Source organism: Aegilops tauschii, chromosome 3, assembly GCF_002575655.3.
Source record: "Aegilops tauschii subsp. strangulata cultivar AL8/78 chromosome 3, Aet v6.0, whole genome shotgun sequence".
Taxonomy (NCBI): Eukaryota; Viridiplantae; Streptophyta; class Magnoliopsida; order Poales; family Poaceae; genus Aegilops; species Aegilops tauschii.
In genome coordinates this window covers 582,564,200-582,589,271 of record NC_053037.3, presented here as the reverse complement: position 1 = coordinate 582,589,271, position 25,072 = coordinate 582,564,200, and the positions used below count along the sequence as shown (strand labels likewise).

Here is a 25,072-nt window from a genome sequence, read left to right as displayed (position 1 = left end):
CATCAGGCTTTAGCTTCTTTTTGAACACCCACTTACAGGCCACAGGTTTACAACCATATGGTCTATCAGTTAGTTCCCAAGTTCCATTAGAAAGAATTGAGTCCATCTCATTATGAACAGCTTCTTTCCAATCATCTACATGCATATGCTTCTGCAATCGTCTTGGGTGTGTCGTCCACAAGGTATACAATGAAATCATCACCAAAGGATTTTGCAATCCTTTGTCTCTTGTTCCTTATAGGAACTTCATTGTTATCCTTCTCAAGGACTTCCTCATGTGATAGTTCAAAATATTCATCAGTTGTACTAGATTCAGGAATTATCTCAGAAGAAAATCTAGCAATGCTATGCATATCTTTCATAGGAAATATGTTCTCAAAAAATGTTGCATCACGAGATTCCATTATAGTGTCAACATGCATATCAGGTACTTCAGATTTTACCACTAAAAACCTATAAGCAATGCTCCGTTGAGCATACCCTAGAAAGACACAATCCACTGTCTTTGGTCCAAGTTTGCGTTTCTTAGGAATAGGAAGATTGACCTTTGCCAAACATCCCCAAATGCGTAAATAAGAAAGTGATGGTTTTCTCCCAACCCACTCCTCATAAGGGGTTTTCTCCTTATTATTGTTGGGAACTCTATTCAGGACATGACATGAAGTCAATAGAGCCTCCCCCCACCATGCCTTAGATAAACCAGCAGTGTCTAACATGGCATTCACCAAGTCAGTCAATGTGCGGTTTTTCCTCTCGGCCACTCCATTCGATTGAGGTGAATAGGGAGGCGTCCTCTCATGAATAATACCATGTTCCTCACAAAATTCATCAAAAACTTTGGGAAAATACTCTCCACCACGATCGGACCTAAGACGCTTGATCTTTCTTTCTAGTTGATTTTCAACTTCAGCTTTATAGATTTTAAAGTAGTCTAATGCTTCATCTTTAGTTTGCAACAAATAAACATAGCAAAATCTAGTCGCATCATCAATCAAAGTCATGAAATATCTCTTTCCACCTTTTGTCAACACACCATTCATCTCACAAAGATCAGAATGTATGAGTTCTAGAGGTGCCAAGTTTCTCTCCTCGGCAGCCTTATGAGGCTTTCGAGGTTGCTTCGATTGCACACAACTATGGCACTTAGAACCTTTGGCAACTGTGAAGTTCGGAATTAAACTCATGCTGGATAGCCGAGACATTAAACCAAAATTAATATGACATAAACGAGAGTGTCAAATACTTGCATCATCATTAACACTAGCACAAATTTGGTTTATTGACTTATTGCAAAAATCTGAAAGGGAAAAGCGGAACAAGCCTCCGCACTCATAGCCTTTTCCTATAAATTGTCCAAATCTTGACACGATTACTTTATTGGACTCTAAAACTACCTTAAACCCATCTCGACATTGAAGGGAGCCGCTAACTAGATTCTTGTTCATAGTAGGGATATGTTGCACGTTCTTTAGTTGCACGATCTTTCCCGAAGTAAACTTCAGATCCACCGTGCCAATGCCACGAACAGAAGCATGTGACCCTTCCCCATTAGGACGGAAGAATCCCTTGCGACCTGATAAGAAGTAAACAGGGAGATGTCAGCACACACATGAACGTTAGCACCCGAATCAATCCACCACGAAGATGATTGAAATACTGAAAGCACAATAGGTAAATTACCATACCCATCAGTATTGCTAGCGGTCACCATGTTGACAGTCTTGGAACTTGTTTTCCCTCTACGGTCTGCACGTTCAGGGCATTCCTTGGAAAAGTGTCCGGGCTTCCTACAGGCGTAGCACTCTAGCTCAGCCTTGTTGAACTTCTTCTTCTTGAAGGTAGTAGTCTTGGTAGGCTTGTTGAAAACAAGTTTGTTCTTCCCTTTGTTCTTGTTCTGTGGGTACCTCTGCACCATGTTAGCAGTAGGCTGAACCTCACCTCCTTTTTCAGTAGTATCTTTAGCCCGAGCTTTTTCTTCAACATCAAGAGATGCAATCAGATTTTCAACTGATATCTCCTGTCTCTTATGCTTCAGAGTTGTGGCGAAATTCCTCCATGAAGGAGGCAACTTTGCAATCATGCACCCATCCACGAATTTGTCGGGTAGAACACATTTAAGGAGTTCAAGTTCCTTCACAATGCACTGTATCTCATGAGCTTGTTCAACCACAGAACGGTTATTCACCATCTTGTAGTCATGAAAACTCTCCATGATGTACAGTTCACTGCCTGCATCTGTTGCACCGAATTTTGCATTCAGTGCATCCCACAGAATCTTTCCGTCATTTATGTGCATGTACACATCACACAGACGGTCAGCAAGAACACTCAGAATGCATCCCACAAACATAGTATTGGCTTCCTGGAATTTTCTCCGATCTTCGTCGGTCATTCCCTCTGGAGCACCAACACTAGCGTGGAAAACTTTCAGAGCAGTAAGCCAGAGCGTGGTCTTCACCTGCCACCTCTTAAAGTGCACACCGATAAACTTATCCGGCCTCAGTGCATCAGCGAATCCAGCCATAGTTAACTCAGGAAATTGCCTATAATTAGGTTTTTGGATTGTTGGAATATTAGGCAAGTTCATGATTAATTTCAGTAAATAATTCATGACTAGAAGAGATACTAGCATCCAATAATCTAGTAAACTAGAAGTACAACAAGACATGCATAACAGCAGCAACCACGTAACAATAGCTGTAGAGACAGACATGGACAGAGGATGTTGGACGTACTGATCGTTAGCTATTATGGGTGCGACGGTGTTGATGACGATGTTGGCGACGATCTGCTGCTGACGGCGATGAATACGACGATGAGTAGCACCGCCCGACTTGGACGGAAGACGACCCGTGATGACGAATTTGAGCAGTCGCGCACAGCGCTTCCCAAAAACCTAATTTGTCCTCTCCCAGTGCAGGATCGTAAAGACGAACGGTTCTGGAGACATGCTCTCCCACGCGCCGATGCACGCCGGCGTTAGGGATGGAGTAGACTACGACGGCGGCGCAAGTTGTGAGATGAGGCAAAACCCTAGGTGTTTTTCGGTGCGTCTCTGGCCGCAGCCGGTAGCTGTATATATATTAGGACCAGAGGCGGTATTGTGTCGCGATCACAATCCCAAACCGACTCGGTTCTAATTCGTATACTTACCGGACAAGAAATCAAAAACTTGTCTGCCAAGACATAAAAATAAAACGGCAAAAGGAAGTTGCGCTCCTGCAAGGAGACGGACCGGATTTCGGCGGACCATTCACGCGCATGTCGCATGTACGCCTCGCCTCGCCTCGCCTCACCTCGCGTGGTTTTCCCTTTCTCTTCTCACACACCACTTAGAGTGGTGGAGAGAACCCACTATATAAAGAGGTCCAACTCTTCTTCAACTTCCGGGGTGGGACTAAACTTAGCACCACCACTTGCCATTTTACACATGGGCTTTGAGATTTCAGAAATTGCTATGGGCCTAGCCCATTAATTCTAACATGTTACTGCAGAGGGTTCACATGTTTCAGCTCTTGTTCCATCTTGTACTCCCGAGTTGCAAAAATGAAGTTACTTGGGTGAGTTCTCTACGCGCTCGCATGTGCTGCGAAGTCTGTAGGGCGCCAACATGATCTTGAGGTGACGTTCACCTGAGAGTGATGACAGTGTGAGGTAATGGCATTCACCCTCCCAACCAGCGGATCAACTATTTACATAGTGCACCTCTTGTGAACCTGGGCTGCATAAAAGAAAACATCTACCGGCCATCACGTGCCTCACAATTTGGGAACTTGTGGAAGCACCGAAACGCCATTATTTTCGGCAACGCAAATCTCGCAGAGCGGCTAGCTAGTCTTACATACTAGGATCTTGGAGGAAGGCAAGGCACGCGGTTCATTAGGGCTTTTAAAGGGGACATGCAACCTTTCTTCCACCATTTGTATATGTTGTGTAGGCAGGATATGGATGAGTAGACATCGCATTTAATCGTGGACGGCCTATTTGGTCAAGTTGTAACTCGGTGGATGGGTATCTTTAGCCTTTCTTCTATAAAGTTATAAAACGTGCAGCTTCGCTTTGTGTGTCAACAATAGGAAAATTGATCAATTGAAGGAAATGTGGAAGATATTGCAATTCCAAAACATGCACTCCCTTCATTTTCTTATACAGGACCTCTGTGAAAAATATGGTGTGCATCTATACAAGACCACCAACAGCAATCGAGGCAAAAATTAATCATATTTTCTCATACTAGCAACCTGTTTAATACTTGCATGCATGAGGTCATAATGGCACTCAACTATTTCCTCACGCTCAACATCCACTCAGGTTACTATTTCTTTCTTGCATGAATGCAGCGTATTAATGATTCCAGTAAATGAAAATCAAAGCTAGCCTGCAAAGTAGACATTAAATTTTATGTTAATACATGTAATACTCCCTCCGTTTCCTTTTATATAAAAATGGAGGGAGTACTAGCAATTTATTATTTACTCCATCTGTTTCCTTTTAATTTTGATGTAATGTTTTGTCCAAAGTTAAACTTTATAAGGTTTAACAATTTTATATTTAAAAATGTTAACATCTACTCCCTCCGTTCCGTATTAAGTGTCAGTTGTGTCACTGATTATATTTCCATATTAAGTAATTGAGGCTGGAGAAATAGAACTCCAAAGCAATCGAGGAAGTAGTACACTTTCCATTTCGTCTTTACTACTTGGTTAGGTTTTTTGGTGCGTGTAGACTAAGGCCAATATTTTTTTTAGTGAAGCGCATAGTGATATCTTTATTTTATTCAACGATTCTAAGCATAAGGATACCCCATGCTTAATCCAACACCATAATAAGAAAAAAATAGGATAAATATTAACTGAAGGAAATATCATATCTTTTATTATACTTATCAATCAAAATTAAGTTACGTATGGGACATTGGGTTATATCTTGAGTGCCTACAGATGTTGTTTTATTTGTTGCAGAGGAAATATAAACATTTCCTGAAAGTTATAGAACAAGCTAATGCGTGTTAAATAAATAAACTTCAAGATTTTATTGATCTGTTTTCATATTGATCATCCATGCAATGTTCTGCACACAACAAGTGTATCTAGTGGCTGTAGACAACAAATGTTCATTAAAAGTTTTCAACTAATGTACCATTTGAATAACTATCATGTGCAGATGCATGGGTTGATGACTAGTTTATCAAACACAAATTGACCCTAATCAAACACAAAAATGCTTCAAATTCTTTCCATGCATTTTACGAGATAATTATAAAGTGTTGAAGGAATATTATTTATGTTTCCCATATGTCATGGGACCTATTACACGATATTAAGAATTTTTAGTACACTTAATTTTTCGGAAACACTAACGCCCACACGTGTGGGCGTTCTCCAACTCGCCCACACGCCTCGATCGTCGTCCACTGCCTTTTGCATGAATCTTGGCACGAAAAGGTTGATTTTGTGTGCCACGTAGGACAAGTCGCGTGTGTGGCGTGTAAGGGAGTTCGTCCGCACGCCGGTTTCCCCTTCGAGGTCAGCGGTTGCGTGTCGGGGCGTGCGGTTGAACTGCCGCCGCGCCCGCACGCCGCGCACGACTTCTGTTCCCCGTCTCCCACGACTTCTTCGAGGTCAATTGCCACGTTTTTTTAGGGTACATGGCAACTGCCCTATATGTGATTGTAAGCAGATGGCAACTCTCTCTTTACTCGAACATGTTATTGTTGCCATGTCTTTTTTGTAGTGCTACGTGGCAACTGCCTAATGTTAGTAGGTGCCATGTGTTTTGCAGGGTACATGGCAACTGCCCTATTTTGTGATTGTAAGCAGATGGCAACTCTCTCTTTTACCCGAACATGTTATTGTTGCCATGTCTTTTTGTAGTGCCACATGGCAACTGCCTAATGTTAGTATGTGGCAACTCATAAAGATACCACCGTCGCCCACACGCCCGTCTCCTCTCCCACACCCAAAGCTGTCAGTTGCCATGTGTTTTTACAGGGTACATGGCAACTACCCTAGTGTGCTAGTAAGCAGATGGCAACTCTCTATTTACCCGAACATGTTCTTTTGCCATGTCTTCTTGTAGTGTTACATGGCAACTGTTCTAGTGTTAGTAGGTGGCAACTCCTAAAGTTTTCAAATCATGGCAACTGTAATAGGCCAGACCATACATGACAACAGCTACAGTTGTCCAAAAATGGCATCTGGCAGTTGACCTGAGATGGCAACTGCAGTTGAGCAACCATGGCAACTGTAGTTTAGCAACATGGCAACTGCAGTTAAACGGACCAAGGCAATCGTGGGGGACACGTGGTGACTGCCACGCGGGGCGTGTGGCTCGCAGGCGGGGAGGGGCGTGGCTCAGGCGGGGAGGGGCGACGGTCGTGCGGGCCGCATGGTCGCTCGCGCGGACGCGCAGGGCGATCGTGCAGCACACCGAACGTGCGGGCTGTGGCTGCATGCGCCTAGACGCCGTCCTGCGGGCGGGGTTGTCTCCGTGCCACACAAGGCGTGCGGCACAACCCCCCAGATGCCACACGTGTGGTAGTTATCGTCGTCCTAATTTTTCTGTCAATATTTCACGTTGCTAAAAATGCAAGTACAATAAATGTTTTTCATAAACTACTAAGTATAACTATGTATAATGCTAGACCGTGCAGATGCACCGGTTGATGACTAGTATAATAGAATGGCAAATCAATTGCTTGAGGAATGTCAAATACCCGTCTCGGTCTCAAAGCTCCGCAACGCATTGGCAAGAAATTGATTGTCCGAAGAATAATCGATTGCTTGCAGGAATAGCAAATCCGTTAAAAAGTAAATTACAATAAAAACTTTAGGAAAATTTGATGAACCTTTTTTAGGGAATATGAACCGTTTGTAACAGGTGGCATGTGCTTTTATTTTACTCGTATACTAAACAAGATGGAACAGCTCACACGTGTTTCAGGCTACTACATAATCTACAGCATATGTTGGGTATGTAGTAGTCCAGTAATACACTTGTAGATAGACAGATTTATTATTACAGGCAGAGGCAGTAGGTCTAGGCGCTTCGAGTGAAATTGAAGTGGCTGCACTGCATATAGTAGGGCATCGTGCGCAACCCGAGCCGCTTCTTCTCCATGTCGAACTCCAGCACGATGTTCTCCATCTGGAGCCCTCCCACGATCACCGCCGGCGCCCTGCCGTCCCCGGCCTTCACCGCCTTCATCTCCACGAACGCAAGGCACGCCGTCCCCGGCTCGACGTCCACCATCGAGTTCACCCCGGGCATCCTCCAGCCCCTCCCGCCGTCGAGCGCCAGCGTGACGCTCGGCACCCAGTACCCGAACCTCGTGTTGCCCAGCGTCTGCGCGTCGTAGCACAGCTCGAACGGCGCCACAGGCCTCACCGCGCGCGCGACGGGCCCTCCCGGCGCAGCCTGCGCCGCCAGGGCCTTGACGAACGCGTCCACGAACGGGCGGTACACGTCGCGGCGGAGCAATGCGTAGGGCACCCTCGTGCTGAGCATCACGCCGCCCGTGGCGAGCGCGCGCTCGGAGACGGGGACGCGGGTGTTGTCCATGCTGATGGACTTGACGGAGATGTAGTGCGCCGGGCTGCCCTGCTTGGCCACGAGCGGGGTGTAGTCCATCGACTGCGTGTAGTCCGACGCGTCCACCCAGAAGTGAAGCGGGCCGCCGCCGAAGATGGCCACGCCGTTGCCGTAGGCGCCGCTGCGGGGGAGGCAGAGTAGGAACTTATTGGCGACCTTCTGCGTGGACGCGACCTGCGCCGGAAGCGCCAGGCCGGAGCCCGCGAGCCCGGCCACGCCCGTGGAGCCCCCGGGCAGCGACGCCAGGAGCTTCCTCGGCGCGCACGCCGCCACGGCCCTGACGTTCACCTGGCTCACCGGGTTCCTCCCGTCGGTGGTGTTGGCGACAAACCTCGTGTGAACGAGGCTCCCGGCAGCGCACACGCCGGTGACCGGGTTGTACGGGTACGCCGTGCACGTCTTGTCGCCGCGCCAATCGCGGGCGCAGCCGGGCGCGTGGCAGCCCGGGACGGGGTAGGCGTTGGCGAGGCGGCAGGTCGGGCTCTTGCACGGGAGCTCTGCCGGCAGGTGGCCACGCTGGCAGGTGGACCAGACGAGCGGGCCGGCGATGTCTAGGACGAGATTGGCGCCGTCGTGGAAGGGGATGGTGTAGAGGGAGGTGGCGAGATCCTTGGTGACCGGAGCGAGCACCGGAAGACGTTGGCACCACGCCGGCCACGCCAGTGCGACCAGCGAGGCGGCCACGACGAGGAGGACTCGTGCCATCTTTCTTGCGCCAATGGCCAGTGAAGATCGATCGGGACGACGGATTGATTTGTCAGTGTGGAACTGATGACTGATTCGACATGCATGTATGTGCGTCTCTTTTATACGCACCGTGTGGGTTCTGGTATTGAGCATCCGAGCATGTGCCATCTCTGCACACCGGATTAATTGGCGACCACCGTCGACGGTGACCAGTGTGCTGCTCACAGTTAAATTGGTTTGGCGTGCGGCCGACGCACAGTGTCGGTTCCTGTCCAAATGTGGCTTGCGTACACAGGAAGATGCATGCAATGTGCGTATGCAGAGCCCTAGACAGACCATGCTCTGTGATATACATTCACCGAGGCTGTCCGGAACGGGAGTATCACAGCTACTATCATGCATGCCAACTGGCAATTTTGTTGAGATAAGAATGAAAGACTTGCGTATCATAACAAATGCTATGCCACTATATGTCATGCATGACAATATATAACGTTATCTAACAGGAAATTCAAATTTTGGCTCCCGAGAGCACGTGCTCTCTGGCCCAAAAATAATTTTTGAAATGTCAAGAAAATCAAGACAAAATTTTTATGTTCTCTTCGTCATATCCGAATGCTACCTGCAAATTTTGAGGCAAGAAGGTTAAGCATTTTGGCCTATGAAAAAAAAATCAAACACCAAAGGTCACCCCAATTTTGTCTTTTTCACCGACAAAACACTGCTGCTTTATTTCACATGAAATTTGTCAGGCATGCTTGCGACACTAACACGACCACCCACAAAAAATTTCAGATTCTTTTTGAAAATATTTAATATTTTATTTTGCGTTACTGTTCACCCGGGAGCTAAAACGCCCCTCCTGTTATCTAACATACTAATCTATGATACTATGCATTACGAAGACAGTATCATACGCATGATAGTTTATGATACTATCCAGTACGGGCAGTTCAAGCCATCAATCAACCAGATCGAGACTCAAGACTCCAGACTCGGCTTGTTAATGCATAGTGAGCCGTATATAATAAGAAAAAATCAATTACATGGGTGATCATTGCACGTTACCCCATGTTTTAAACCTAATTGCACTTTCCCTGTACGAGCGAGAGAGTATCCTGTCGAAATCAATGCACAAATAAAACTCTGTGAATATTATGTTTGAAAGTACAAAAAATATCTAAAAACTAAAGTATGTTTCTTTTGCGAGGAAAAAATAAAGTATATTAATAGGGCATGCAAAATTCCGATTTCAGACACACAATAATTTGCGAGGCAAAATTTTCTTTTGAGCACTTACGTGTTTATCAAAAACCCTGTCTTCAAGATATTTTTTTTAACTTTAAAAAATGTTTTCATGTGGATTCACTTTTATCCACTGTAATTTGGTTTCCACGGGATATTCTATCTACATAGACATTACATGCACCCGCACACCGGTAATAGCAATAAAGTCCTTAGTGCAAAGTTAAGGTGCGACTAAAAAGGAACTCCTAAAATAAATCATTAGTATAATAATTAATTCGCACAACACTTTTGAAGAGTACATACCATAGACCTATAGACTATATAAGACCATCACCAAACTTATATGACTTTACTTTGGATATCGAAATAAACATCTTAAAATGTGAGGCTTGGAGTCGTGAAACTTGCTCTCCAAAAGTACAAAAGGGGGACACACAAGGCACGAGCAGAAAGGCTCAAGGGACATTACTTGGATATTAATTTCTATGTTAGATCTCATTTGTAAATTTGTAATGTATGGTTTAAGAATATGTTTGAAGTACACCTTTACGCAAATAGGTTCACATTTAACAATAAAAGATGGTGAAAAAGGCTACCTTGACCGATAAATATGATAGAAATAGGATTTAATAATTGAGACTTATCTGCAATCCCAGTGAAATGTTTGTGAAGTTCGTTGAAATATGACTTAAATAATTTATCTATTTATACATTCATGTTTCTTATTCATTTATTTTTCAATTTTTATAATTTCACCACTTCAAAATGATTCATTATATCAATTTAGAAAATATTTAACATATACTTTAATTATTGCACTAAATTTGGAAAATATATAGCAGATATTCTGGTTGCCTGAAATATAATTGAAACAATGAAATTTGAATAGTCATATTTTTACTCAAAGTTTTCCATTTGTTCACTTATTTTTCATTGCTCCAAAAATAGTTCGTAGCTGGAATTGTTAAAACGTTTGCACATGTTTTACTATTTTCAGTCACAATTTTGATCAATTCCAGGAGAAATTAACACACATGGTCATTACTTCTCTTAGTTACAAAGAATATTAAAACATATTCAAGTTCAATTCGGTTTTAGGCCAGTTTTCCTTATAATTTGGTCAATTTTCTTCTTCTTAGTGCAAAGGCAGAGCTCCTGTAGTTCCTCATATTCCAGTTCATTGAAATATGATTGTAACAATGAAATATAAACTATCATACATTTAACTTCTTCAAAATTTTCATTGCTTTTCTTCCCAACATCTTTTGACTATTTCAATGAAATATTGACCAATTTCACACCAAAAAAACGTTTGACATACATTTTACCTTTTTCTCTCGATCAAAAAATATTTATTAAATGTTTCAATTGATAGAGATGTGGATAAAAGAATGAAATTTAAACTGGCCATACTGTTCATTTAAATTTTTTTGTTTTTCATTGGGTTTTGATTGTTTCAAAACATTTCCCAACTATAGTTCATAAACATTAGTATGCCTTTCTTTCATTTCAAACGATTTCAAGAAACATTTAACACATATTTATCTCAATATTAGAAAATATTTGAAGCATATCCTATTTGATTGAAATATAATTGAAAGGGTGAAACCAAAAGTAGTCATAATTTTTATTCACTTTCCGTTGTTTCCAAAAAGTTTCCATTGTAGTTCATAAATACTCACATATCTTTCTATTGTTTCAGCTCTATTTCAACTAATTCCGAAAAACATTTAACACATACTTCAATTATTTTACTCAACTTCGGAAATTTTTTCACACTTATTTCAGTTGATTGAAATATGATTTGAAAAAGATAAAAATTAAACTAATTTTAAATTCATACAAGATTAGTCTAGTTCTTTTTTTAAGATATCAATCATCAAAATTATCAAAATGAAATAAACTACATGTTTTTTGTTTGGGGGGAAGGAGCCTGAATCCAAGAGTCATGCATGGAGTGCTTGAGTGGGACCTAATATCAGAAAAGAGAAATGAATACATGCTGGAGTAATAGTGAGGCGTCGACACAAGTGAGTAGGAACCAATGCACTTGTCTCACCTGATTGTTTGGCATAGCTCCACCAGTAGGATTGCTTTTGCAATGGTTGACAATGTGTATTGCCGTCCTGGTCGATAGATTGGTCAGAGAGAAGCCGGGCATCCCAAGGGTGATCTCACATGACATGGAAATTGTGGAGTCATGAATATAGAATACTCTTATGCAATTTCAGTTTCCTCATTGGTTTGTGTGTAATATAAGCTGGTATTAAAGTACACTCTTGTTGCAAAATACTGCATATTTTGTTTATCCAACAAGTATCAACTTTGACTATAAACTTTTGTATATTTTTTTATAAAAGATACGATGAATTTTTTTTGGAAATTATTATGGGATTTGGATTTTGAATAACAGAGCACATATGTCCCTGAATTAGTTATTAATTAGATGTAGAACTTGCATATGTAGTCGTACCAGGTGTCGCGACGAAGAAAGTAGTAGAAGATTGCGGCTATGGTGGCACAAGTGACGGCACGTGGTGTATCTTCTTAGGGTCGGGGGCCATGCAAAAGTTGACCAACGATTCACATCAGCGATGAAGGTGTGGGGCTGTCCGAGCGTCCCGATGTGAGATTTTTGCGGTACGCGTGAACTCTCTCTCTCTCTCTCTCTCTCTCTCTCTCTCTCTACGCCATGTGTGTGTTAACGGGTGTCCATGATTCCGCGGTGACTCATGTTAAATTGTACATGTACACATTGTATATTTTCTGTTGTAATTGGCTGCGTCCACTCCTACTTTGTAGGATCGGCAGCGCTCGTGGCCTGCGTGCCTCAATTCTAGAAGCGCTAGCCCTTATATGCTGTACATTGTAACTGAATCAATCAAGGACAGAAACATTCAGTCCAACTTGGTATCAGACTCCAGGTTTCTCCATGGCCGCACCCGACTCCTCCGCCGCCACAAGCTCCGCCACTTCGCCGGGCTCCCTTTCCTCCCCCACGGCGCCTGCTGCGGTCACAAACTCCTCCTCCTCCGCTGCCTCCTCCCCGCCGTTCGTTTTCGGCACTACACCCTTCCTTCTGAGTGGATCTTCCGTTGCCTCGGGCACCCAGTTTGCCCCCCTCTTCAACTCCGGCGCCACCGCTCCTCCCACTGTCCCTGCGCCACGTCTGCTGATCTACGGCGACCACATCACCAATCACATCAAGTTCCTTCTTAACCCCGCCGATCACAATTACCACAAATGGAAGACATTCTTCCTCATGGTCCTCATTCGCTACGGCGTGTCCTACCTCATCGAGCACCCACCCCCTCCCAACGCCACCTCCGCCTATCTCGAGCTGGACGCCCACGTCGTCCTCTGGATCTACGCCACCCTCTCTGACACGATGTGTGACCATGTCGTCGGCGCCACCACCACCTTCGCTCTCTGGCACAAGATCAAGGATTTCTTCCTCGCCAATCACGCTGCCCGATACATGATTCTCAATCGCCAGTATCGTAACCTCAAGCAAGGTGATCTCTCAGTTTCCGAGTACGCGCGCCGCATGAAGCTCCTCACCGATGGCTTGGCCGACATCGATCACGCCGCCACTGAGGTGGATCTCACCACCCAATTTCTCCATGGCCTCGACAAGCGGCTCGACACCATCCGCATCGTCCTCGGCGATCAGGGCCTCTCCTTCGACACCGTCCTCTCCCGGGTCATCCTCGCCGAAGAGTCCCAAGAGCAGCGCGCGGCCGAGGAGAGCGCCTCGGCCTTCGCCCTGATCGGTGGTGGATCCACTGGTGGCAGCTCCAGCACGGGCGCCCGCGCCGCCAACGATCGGGGTGATCGCCCCTCCGACCACTCCAACGACCGTGACGGTGGTGACCGTGGTGGCCGTGGCGCTCCTCATCCGCCCACTCCACCAGCTGGTCGTGGCCGCGGTGGCCGTGGCCGTGGCGACAACTCCGGGCGCAACCCGCCCCCTCCTGCAGCGCCCTTCACCGGCTACTTCGCCCCTTACGGCATGGCGCTGCCGCCCCTGCGCTTTGGATGGGTTCCGCCCAACGCCGCTGGCGTGCTCGGGCCGCACCCTAGATCCCATGCACATGCGTACCCCGTGTACCAGCATGGGCCCATGGCTCCATCACCCTTCTACTCCACCCAGCAGCCATCTTGGGAGCACGCTGCGATGCTCAATGCCGCGTACAGCAATGGCGGCTTCCCCTCCAACCCCGCGCCCGAGTGGTACCTCGACAGTGGTGCTTCCTCCCACGTGATAGGCAATCCAAGTAACATTACCAAGTATGGTTCATTAAAGCATGTTCCTTCTTCCATTCTTGTCGGCAATGGGCATCATATTCCAGTCACAGCCACCGGATCCACCACTCTCCCACCCTCTAACTTTCGTCTTACTGACGTGCTCGTCTCTCCCAACGTCGTCACTAGCCTTATTTTCCTTCGTCGTTTTACTAAAGACAACTCTTGTTCCATTGAATTTTACCCTTGTGGTTTTCTTGTGAAGGATCTTCGAACACGGAAGGTGCTCCTGATCTCCGTTAGCGACGGCGATCTCTACCCATTTCTTGGCAATAACAGCGCTCCACCAGCAGCCCTCACCATATCCACGTCGGACTTGTGGCATCGCCGACTTGGGCACCCCGGCGCGCACTCTCTGTCCACCTTGGCCAAGGATTTTCTTAGCTCTTGTAATAATGCAGCCCACTCTCCATGTAATGCTTGTCAGTTAGGCCGACAACCACGCCTTCCCTTTCCCTCTTCCTTTAGCAAAACATTTGTCCTGTTCAATTTGATACATTGTGACTTGTGGACGTCACCCGTTGTAAGCTTTTCCGGATTCCAATATTATTTAGTTGTGCTTGATGATTTCACACACTACTCTTGGACTTTTCCCATGCGCCACAAATCGGACACCTCTGTTATTCTACAACGGTTCTTTACCTTTGTCCACACACAATACAATGTCATCATTAAGGCTATGCAATGTGATAATGGTGGAGAATTCATCAACTCCTCACTCCCCTCCTTCTTCTCCTCCAACGGCGTCGTCTATCGCTTCTCTTGCCCACACACTTCTCCCCGAAATGGCAAGGCCGAACGCCTTATACACACCACTAACGACGTCATCCGCACCCTTCTTCTCCAAGCAAACCTCACTCCTCCATTTTGGGTAGAAGCACTACACACGGCCACCTATCTCCTCAACCGACGCCCTTCTCGAGCCATTGAGGATCATACACCTTTTTATCTTCTCCACGGTACTCATCCCACCTATGACCATCTTCGCGTATTTGGTTGTTTGTGTTTTCCCAACACATCCGCTACCATGCCACACAAACTCTCCCACCGCTCCTCCCGCTGCATTTTCTTGGGTTACCCTCTAGAGCATAAGGGCTACAGATGTTTTGATCTGACTACTCGTCGCGTCATTGTTTCTTGCCACGTCATTTTCGACGAATCCTCCTTTCCCTACGTACCACCCCCTGCATGGCCACACAGCACCCCAGCCACACCCGATCCTGTGCGCCCCACCAACCCAGCCGAATCCTCCTCGGATCTGCCGCTCACCTCGGACTGCCCCCCCCCAGCCACCTGCTCCCGCACGCGCCGCTCCGCCCCCCGCAAGCCTCCACTCACCGCCCGGTCCCACCACTCCTCCCGACCCAGTCTCGCCCACTACCTCGCACGGATCCCGCGGCGCATCGCCCTTGTTCCACGCGCCTGCCTCCCCCGTCCCTCCTGCGCGATCCACCTCGCCTTCCGCGCCGGTCGGCTCTGCAGGCCCTGCCTCCGCGGAGTCCGCGCCCGCTCCCTCTGCGCCATCAGCCGCGGGCCCAACAGAATCTACCTCGGACTCCGAGGCATGCACAGCCAGTACCCCCTCGCCACATCTCCCTTGCCATGCACAACCTACTGCGCTACCACGTAACTCCCACAAGATGATCACCCGGGCCAAACGTGGCTACTGTATGCCTAAGAAGTTGTTTCTCGCTGACTCCTCCACACCAGCCATTTCTCCCATACCTCCCACCTACAAATCTGCTCTCCGTGATCCCAATTGGCGCCATGCTATGCAAGAGGAATTTAATTCTTTAATCAACAATTCTACTTGGTCTTTGGTGCCTAAGCCTGCAGGTGTGAATATTGTCACGGGGAAGTGGATCTACCGGCACAAGTTTCATCCGGATGGCTCCTTGGCACGGCACAAGGCTCATTGGGTTGTCCGCGGCTTCACTCAGCGAGAGGGCATTGACTATGATGAAACATTTAGCCCGGTGGTCAAGCCATCCACCATTCGCGTTGTGCTCTCTCTTGCCACATCCAGCTCCTGGCCAATTCACCAATTGGATGTCAAAAACGCCTTCCTCCATGATGATCTCAAGGAGACGGTGTACTGCTCGCAACCGGCTGGATTTGTTGATCCCACTCATCCCGACCACGTATGTCTCCTGCGTAAGTCTCTCTATGGCTTGAAACAAGCCCCCCGCACGTGGTTTGTTCGTTTCAAGGCATTCCTGTTGTCTCTTGGCTTCTCTGCCGCCAAGAGTGACTGCTCCTTGTTCATACTTCATCGTGGCTCGTCCCTTGCTTACCTGCTTGTGTACGTCGACGATATCATCCTTACCGCCAGCAACACACACACCTTAACCACCATCATTAATGCTCTCAAACCGGAGTTATCCATGTCGGATCTTGGTCCCGTACATCATTTCCTAGGCATCAATGTCACACCCAACTCCTCCGGCCTCTTTCTCCACAAACAACAGTACACCCTTGAAATTCTTGAATGGGCTAACATGCTAAATTGCAAGCCAGTGTCCACTCCTATCGACACCACTTCCAAACTATCTTCTCATGACGGTCGCCTCCTCTCCAATCCCACATACTACCGCAGCTTAGCCGGAGCGCTCCAATACCTCACTCTCACTCGCCCAGATATTGCCTATGCGGTACAACAAGTTTGCTCGTTCATGCATGAACCTCGTGACACACACATGCAGCTCATCAAACGGATTCTCCGGTACCTCCAAGGCACTTCGCACTATGGCATTCAGTTCTTCAAGTCCTCCTCCACGGACCTCCTCGCATATATTGATGCTGACTGGGCGGGCTGCCCCGATACTCGCAAGTCCACCTCGGGTTTTTGCGTTTTCCTTGGCGCCAACATCATCTCTTGGTCCTCCAAGCGCCAACCGACCGTGTCACGCTCGAGTGCGGAGGCGGAATACCGCGGTGTTGCAAACTGCGTGGCTGAATCTTGCTGGCTCCGTCAACTCCTACATGAGCTCAAGCGTCCGCCTACGCGTGCCACCGTCATCTATTGTGACAACATCAGCGCCTCCTACCTAGCCTGGAATCCGGTGCAGCATCAGCGGACTAAGCACATCGAGATTGATCTCCACTTTGTTCGTGATCGTGTTGCCTTGGGCGAAGCTCGCGTGCTCCATGTCCCCTCCAGTTCTCAGTTCGCGGATCTCTTCACCAAGGGGCTACCGTCACTGGTTTTTCATGAGTTTCGTGCCAGCCTGAACGTCCTGCCAAACGGCGTTCCGGCTGAGGGGGGTGTTAAACTGTACATGTACACGTTGTATACTTTCTGTTGTAAGTGGCTGCGTCCACTCCTACTTTGTAGGATCGGCAGCGCTCGTGGCCTGCGTGCCTCAATTCTAGGAGCGCTAGCCCTTCATATATGCTGTACATTGTAACTGAATCAATCAAGGACAGAAACATTCAGTCCAACTACTCATGCTGGTTGGTTATCTGCTTTCTATGGGTACAATTATTTGTCACGTGTCTTTGTCCACATCAAGATCATCCACATCCATATTGTCTTCGTTGGGCCAGCAACTGGTGGAGGCAACACATATGGACTTTGTTTAGGGATGCTTGCTCGAGTATCCAGCCTCAAGCTCTACGTGAAAAACCCAAGGTATGACCTTGATTGGTTCTAGTTGGCAATGATGGTTTTTTTTTCTCATTGTTACCTTGTTGATGGCGTTGCATGAAGGTTGTTCGGACTTGATCCATGGGGTGAAAACTCATGGTCCGGCATTTACTAGTTGGATTCGTCAAAGGTGGCTCAGGCGCGTGGGCGTTGCTTTTGATGAATCATCCTCATAGTCTTGATTTTTTTTCCAGGGATGGTGTGATTGCTTGGCATGGATCTTAGTTGTTTTTCTTTCTTCTTCTTTTGATAATTTAGTTGCGTGTGTCCTCAGTGTCTTCACTAGCTATTGATATCAAGTAGTTGCAGGAGCCATGTGTAATCAGTATCTTCTTGATATTTATTTATTTTCTTCGTTGAGAAAATATGATTTGTACGGGATACTAGCTTCCCATTGTTCTTCCATCTAGGCTGCGGCCAGTTTTATTTGACTGTGCTGAATTCTGGATGGCTGTGGAAGCACGTGACTTGCTTTGATTGTTGACTTTTGAGTTTTGACTTGGAGCAGCGCCTCTCTGTATTTAGCCCACAGGACGTGCATGAACTCACTGTTCACACAGCAAAGAAGTTGACTGCTACCAATAGCTACACGCCTAACTTATAAAAGATTAATTGATGTCGGAGCAGTGGTACGGTCACGGTACACAGCTTCGACCATACAATGTGCGTACATGTGCTGGCCTGCTGGAGAGTTGACTACATTCTTAGAGCACAATCAACCAACTTGGAATAGCTGTCGCTTGCAATAAAAAAAATGATCATTGACCATGCTGATTGTCTTATCGCATAAAATAAAAAGGACAAAAATACCCCCTCTGTTTATATTTAGTCGGCATATTAGATTTGATTGAAGTCAAAGTTTGCTAAGTTTGACCAAGATTATAAAAAATAATATAAACATTTACCAGAACAAATCTATATAATGTGAACGTACATTCAATAATGAATCTAATGGTATTGATTTGTTATTATATATGTTAATATTTTTGTTTCAAAAATTTGTCAAAGTTTACAAAGCTTGACTTTGACCAAAGCTAATACGCGGAGTAAATAAAAACGGAGGGAATACTTGAGATGCAAATATACATATTATGAAGATAGTGATATGCGTAGAAAATCCCATTGAAAAAGATATTGCAGTTGGTTACATAATCAACTGCAATTAGAAAACTACAACCTGTGGCTTAATTTGTAATCCCATGATAGTCAACTTTATCGAACCAGCTTTTTCATTAGTTTTATATTGGAAACAAACATATTTTAAACAAACTTTAAGATAAGTCGAGAACAACATAACTCAGCAATCACGGACCTGCCTAAACGCATCTATCGACTGCATCTACCACCGCGAATGGTGATTGTACTGTTCTGGCACCCTTGAAATCTATGAATGTCTTACTGCATTTGTCTGTTTCACGGTTTGCAATTATTACTACTATGTATAGTTTCAGTTCAGCTGTCAACCGTTTTGGATACACGCTTCATGCGAGTGTTTGTGAACGCATATGGTAGATTCAGATGTTTTTTTTTTGACCGCACATATTATATTAATCATTAAAACAGAGTACAATTGCACAGCAGAAACAATCAGAATGACCGGGACATGATAGATACCCAGGAAACTTTGCAGAAAGGACACCACATAATAGAATATTACAAATAAGTCCATTGAAGTCCATGCAAACAACCATTGAAATTACCATCGACTGTTAGCGTCGTTGAGACGCACATTAAGGAAAGAGGCGGAGCACCAACAAACCAAAATCTAGGCCAGCGCCATAGCCTTATAGGCGTTGTGAGCCAAAGACCAGACCTGCAGAACAGGCGCTTGACGATGTGGCATGTCAGCCGAGGATGTTCCCCGCACCGATCTGAATCCAGATCTGAAGCAATCCACCGATATTGTTCAAATCTGCCTCTAACGGGCCACCAACCTTGTACCAGTATCAATTTGTCCCACTTATCGGTGTCATGGGAGACGACAACTGCCAGACATAGAAAACATAACGTTTAACGATCGAACGAATGGCATCCAGACGAGACAGATGTTAATAAACTGGTACTATACGCCACCGTGGTGAGAAAGGGGCCGAGGCCACCTTATTCGACGCAGCACCAATCTCAATAAACTGGTACTATTAGACCAATCGAAGCCCTAAATCGGTGGAACAGCCTCAAGAGAAACGTGAGCCCACCCCTGTCCACCAGCCGCCGGAGCAGCGAACGGAAAGGGGTGGAGATTTACGCCTCATCGGTGTTCAAAGAAAGGGCAGGAACTGTCGCCTCTGTCGTCTCGAACAGAGCGAAGCGGTTGGCTTGGAGTCCCTCTGGCGTGTGGATTGGTAGATTCAGATGTTAACATATTTCTTCCGGGCAGGTGGTGTACTTCACAGTCACCATATCCTGTTAAGAGCATGCATACATCATTGACAGACACTAGTGAAAGCACTGGTCGTATTATCTCCTTGCGCGGTTGGAGCAGTTTGGCTGAGCCCTGTACGTCCCTTACTCTGATTTCTTTTTTTTTGCGAATTGTCCCTTACTCTGAACTTGATAAACCAGCGATTTTGGCCGAGCCTGAAGTTTAATGGAAATCCAGTGCTGTGCTACTGTTTCTGCACTTGCTGCAAGTTGGTTCTGTGTGTGTATTTATTTTTTGCGATTTTGCCTGTGTTTCATGAGTCAAACTGTTGAAAGAAAAAAGGTACAAACCGTGGTCTAATAAGAGTTGTCTTTCCGTACTGTTGTCCTGAAGCGAAGTTTGACAGTAGAAAGGAAAAAAAAAACGACCACAGTGGGAGTCGAACCCACGACCTTCTGATCCGAAGTCAGACGCGCTAATCCACTGCGCTATGCGGTCACTATGCTGATAAATGTTCCCACCGACATGTTGCTCAGTTCAAAAAAAAAAAAAGATGACATGTTCCCTCTCGAAACCATAATCTTTCCTCGAAGATTGTCTGATTTCAAAGTAATGTACACCACAATTTTTGCGAAATCTTCTCAAACTTTTACCATAGCCTCTAGGTGTCATATGTGAGGATCATGCCAAATTTCATTCTTTTCGGACTTTGTTTGCATTTTTCATAACTAAAAAGAAAACTTAATGTTCGGGGTCGTGTCTTGGCACCCTCTTGTTTGGAATTCATTTTAATTTCTTTGATAAGGACTAGACATGGACTCGAGAACACAAATATGAATTTTTTTACTTATATTTTCTATTTTTATGCATTAAATTTTAAAATTTTATTATAATAAGTAAATGCGTAGAAATATATTTAATGTTTAAAAATGTAGCGAACAGGTCTAAAAAAAGGGAAATGTTGACATGCGTCATTTAACGGTTAATTTTAAGTGAACAAAAAAAAAATCCAAAGTCAACAGATGAAGTAATTTGGTCTTGAATGTCCAAATGAATTTTGCATTTTATTGAATGTCCAAAAGAACTTATTTATTACACGTGCAGTAGTCGACAAATACAGTGTAGATAAACAGACTTATTATTTCAGGCAGTGAGAGCTCTAGGTGCTTCCAGCGAAATTGAAGCTGCTGCAACCCGTAAATTGCGGCAGCCTGCTAAACCCGAGCCGCTTCTTCTCCATGTCGAAGTCGAGCACGAAGTCCTCCATCTGGGCTCCTCCGAGGATCGCCGCCGGCGCCCTGCCGTCGCCGGCCTCCACCCCCTTCATCTCCACGAACGCAACGCACGCCGTCCCCGGCTTGACGTCCACCATCGAGTTCTTCCCGGTCATCGCCCAGTCACTCCCGCCGTCGACTGCCAGCCCAACGTTCGGCACCCAGTACCCGCCGAGGTTGTTGCCCAGTGACTTCGTGTCGTAGCAGAGCTCGAACGGCGCCACAGGCTTCACGGCGCGCGCCACGGGCGCTCCGTTGGCAGGCTGCGCCGCCAGGGCCTTGGTGAACGCGTCCACCAACGGGCGGTACACGTCGCGGCGGAGCAAGACGTAGGGCAGCCTCGTGCTGAGCATAACGCCGCCGGTGGCGAGCGCCCGCTCCGATACGGGGACGCGGGTGTTCTCCACTTTGATGGACTTGAGGGAGATGTAGTGCGCGGGGCTACCTCCCTTGGCGACGAGCGGGGTGTAGTCCATGGACTGTGTGAATTGCGGCCACGGGAGCGGGCCGCCGCCGAAGATGGCCACGCCAAGTCCGCCGGTGGGGAGGCAGAGGAGGAACCTGTTGGCGACCTTCTGCGCGGACGCCACCTGCGCCGGCAGCGCTAGGCCGGAGTCCGCGAGCCCGGCCACGCCCGTGGAGCCCCGGGGCAGCGACGCCAGGAGCTTGCTCGGCGCGCACGCCGCCACGACCCCGACGTTCACCTTGCTCACCGGTTTATTCCCGTCGGTGGTGTTGGCCACGAACTTCGTGTGGAAGAGGCTCCCGGCGGCGCACGCGCCGGTGACCGGGTTGTATGGGTAGGCCGTGCACGGCTTGTCGTGCCTGTCGCTGCCGCAGCTGGGCGCGGGGCAGCCCGGGGCAGGGTAGGCGTTGGCGAGGAGGCAGGTGGGGCTGCTGCACGGGATCTCCGCCGGCGGCTGGCCGCCGTCGCACGTGGACCAGACGAGCGGGCCGGCGACGTCGAGGACGAGGTTGGCGCCGTCGTGGAAGGGGATTGTGTAGAGGGAGGTAGCGGTGTCCTTGGTGACCGGAGCGAGCACCGGAAGACCTTTGGACGACGCCAGCGCAGCGAGCGAGGCGGCCAGGACGAGGAGGAGGACTCGTGCCATCTTTGCTGGCACCAATGGACCGTGGAATTATTTGCCGATGTCTGGGTCGACATGCGCGTCTGCGTCTCTTTATAGGGTGGGCTCCGGAGCATGTTGGGGTGCGACCTCAGCAGTCAGCACACGGTTTTCAATGGCGACGCGTACACGGGATGACGACGGGGAGATATGCATGCATGTGGATAGACAAACCAAGCTGATCCTACGCGTCAACATGATCCCACAAGTTGCGTGCAGAAAGGACTCGCATCCAGTCCACGCATGTGGGGGCCGCTACCCCACCACATTGTTCTTTCTCGTGTTTGGCGCCGAACTCTCACTCACGCTCTCGTCCCTTCCTATGTGCGGCGGCCGAGCAAAAGTAGGGCCACCAGAAATTGACTAGCACTTCTCTCCTGCTGCGAGTAAAATTCGGCGGGCCACCGACTAGGAAAACTTTACAACATTAGTTTACGAGTCAGTTACATCGGTGGTGCTGGAACTTGACGTAAATGATCACTTTGGTGTTAAAAGTTGCGGTGTACATTGAAGTGATTCAAAAACTTCATTCGTGCAAATATAATGCTTATCCCTTTTTATATACAGAATCTGTGTTGCCTAGGCGCATGGTGTCCGCGGTCAGCCAGGACAGAATATTTTTTTGACAAAAAAGGACCCTATGGACGTAGCATTTTTTTTTCTCTATGCCGAATGGGTCCCGTCTGTCAATATTTACAGAAAAACATTTCGTGCAGGTTTCGAACCACGACCAGGGGCTACCAAAACAAACAAGCTAACCACTCAACCCTACTCATTGATAGAGTCAGTACTGATAACAACCATATAAATTTTTTTGAGTGTAATAACAACCATATAAATATTTAGCAAGGACTCATGTCGAGCTTAAATGGGCTGCAGATATTGCGGCCCATTTTACACAAGCTATATTTATAAGATATTTTAACAATGTATGTAATAAAAATCATGTTCCAATATATATGTGTTATCAATATTATGTAAATAAAATCATTGACATATATACCCATATATTATATATAAAATATTTAGTTAATATGAACAATTAAATGTATATTAGATACAATGTTTAATGAATACAAAAGAATTATACACACGCGGATATTTAAACTTTGAAGTGGTGAATACAAACATTAACTTAATATCTATAAATATTCACATCTGTATATTATTTACTCACGACTTATATTCAAAAACATTATCTATTTTGCATATTATACATGGTTAACTATTCATGAAGAGTTAAAATAGAGTCAAGTATTTGGAGCGTATATCTATTATATACTACTCCCTCCGTTCCAAAATATAGTGATTCCTCTATTTCCGTGCTTCAACTTTGACCATAAATTTAAGTATTTAACCAACGAGACTTACTGCGGCGGGAGCAAAAGTTATACCAGTGAATTCGTATCCAAAAGAAGTTTTCAATTATATAATTTTTTCTCCCGCCGCAGTCGGTCTCGTTGGTTAAATTTATGGTCAAAGTTGGACCTCCGAAAGTGCGGGCGCACTATATTTTGGAATGAAGGGAGTATATAAAAGAAAATTACGGTTCAAAAATAGGGAAATAGAAATTCTCGCGTTAATCAGAAACATCCGGACCTCGATTTAATATCTTAAAAAACCGCAGCTGTTGGATCTCAACCACTATCTATTTACATTAAAGATGAAATAAATTACCCATCTATGACATACACTATTTTTTTCTCACGTGCATCTTATCTTATTTATATGAGGTTTTTTAATATGCTCCCTCTTATTGCGTGATTGCAAACAAGAAAGAACGATCTGGCCGAGCTGTAAATCCTCACGCCTCTATCATAACCGATCTGGATTCTCGAGGCAGGAATGTTCATCATTCTCCATGAGCTTGATCTGCATCTCTCCATGAAATTTGTTGGCAAACAGACAATCGGAGATAGACATAGTGTGGCGACCAGATTGATATGATCTAGGCAAACGGAGATAGACAGAGCGTGGAGATCAGATTGATCTGTCCTCGCTTGTCGACCAGCCGCGGCCAGGCGGTGCATTTTCCTTTCCTCCTTCGTGTCTTCTATATTCGACGCTCTGATCTTATTTTTGCCGTCGATATCATTTCGTGAGATTGCTGCCCCAAGCCTGTTCCGCCACTTCCTCCTCCTTTCTCCTTCCATCGACGGTAGGGGAGGAGAAGACGCTGCGACGGATGTAGGGACCGCCGCCAGGCAGGGGAGCGGGGCGGAGGAGGAGCACGGGAGATCGGGGGATGATGCACTGGAGGGGGAGGAGATGCGGCGGCAGCGGCTCGCGCTAGATCTCCTTATCCATCGTCGTCGGTTGCTCGCCAAGACTTGATCGTCGGCAGTAGGATCCCGTGGGGAGGAGCAGAGAGGTGGTGGCTCAGCCTAAAGGGAGGGAAGGCAGAGGAACGATGTTGTGGGCTAGGGTTTCTTCGATACAATCACTCTGTCGCCTTTACGCATGGACCAGCCACACACGAAGCGCCACATGAACGAAATATGCCCTAGAGGCAATAATAAAGTTATTATTTATTTCCTTATTTCATGATAAATGTTTATTATTTATGCTAGAATTGTATTAACCGGAAACTTGATACATGTGTGAATACATAGACAAACAGAGTGTCACTAGTATGCCTCTACTTGACTAGCTCGTTGAATCAAAGATGGTTAAGTTTCCTAGCCATAGACATGAGTTGTCATTTGATTAACGGGATCACATCATTAGAGAATGATGTGATTGACTTGACCCATTCCGTTAGCTTAGCACTTGATCGTTTAGTATGTTGCTATTGCTTTCTTCATGACTTATACATGTTCCTATGACTATGAGA

General features: G+C 46.3%; 2 protein-coding genes and 1 non-coding gene across 3 annotated transcripts; all 3 read right to left on the bottom strand.

The window, feature by feature from the left end:
• Positions 1–7,038: 7,038 nt before the first annotated feature.
• LOC109735323 (chitinase CLP-like) lies at positions 7,039–8,295 on the bottom strand. Its single transcript, XM_020294566.3, has one exon. The coding sequence runs from the start codon at positions 8,293–8,295 to the stop codon at positions 7,039–7,041; it is 1,257 nt and encodes a 418-aa protein (XP_020150155.1).
• An 11,967-nt stretch (positions 8,296–20,262) lies between these two features.
• TRNAR-UCG (transfer RNA arginine (anticodon UCG)) lies at positions 20,263–20,336 on the bottom strand. The gene has a single exon. It is a non-coding gene; the product is annotated as a tRNA-Arg (tRNA).
• Positions 20,337–20,883: 547 nt separating this feature from the next.
• Positions 20,884–22,282, bottom strand: LOC109735226 (chitinase CLP). The gene has a single exon (XM_020294465.4). The coding sequence runs from the start codon at positions 22,222–22,224 to the stop codon at positions 20,998–21,000; it is 1,227 nt and encodes a 408-aa protein (XP_020150054.1). The 5' UTR covers positions 22,225–22,282; the 3' UTR covers positions 20,884–20,997.
• Positions 22,283–25,072: the final 2,790 nt, after the last annotated feature.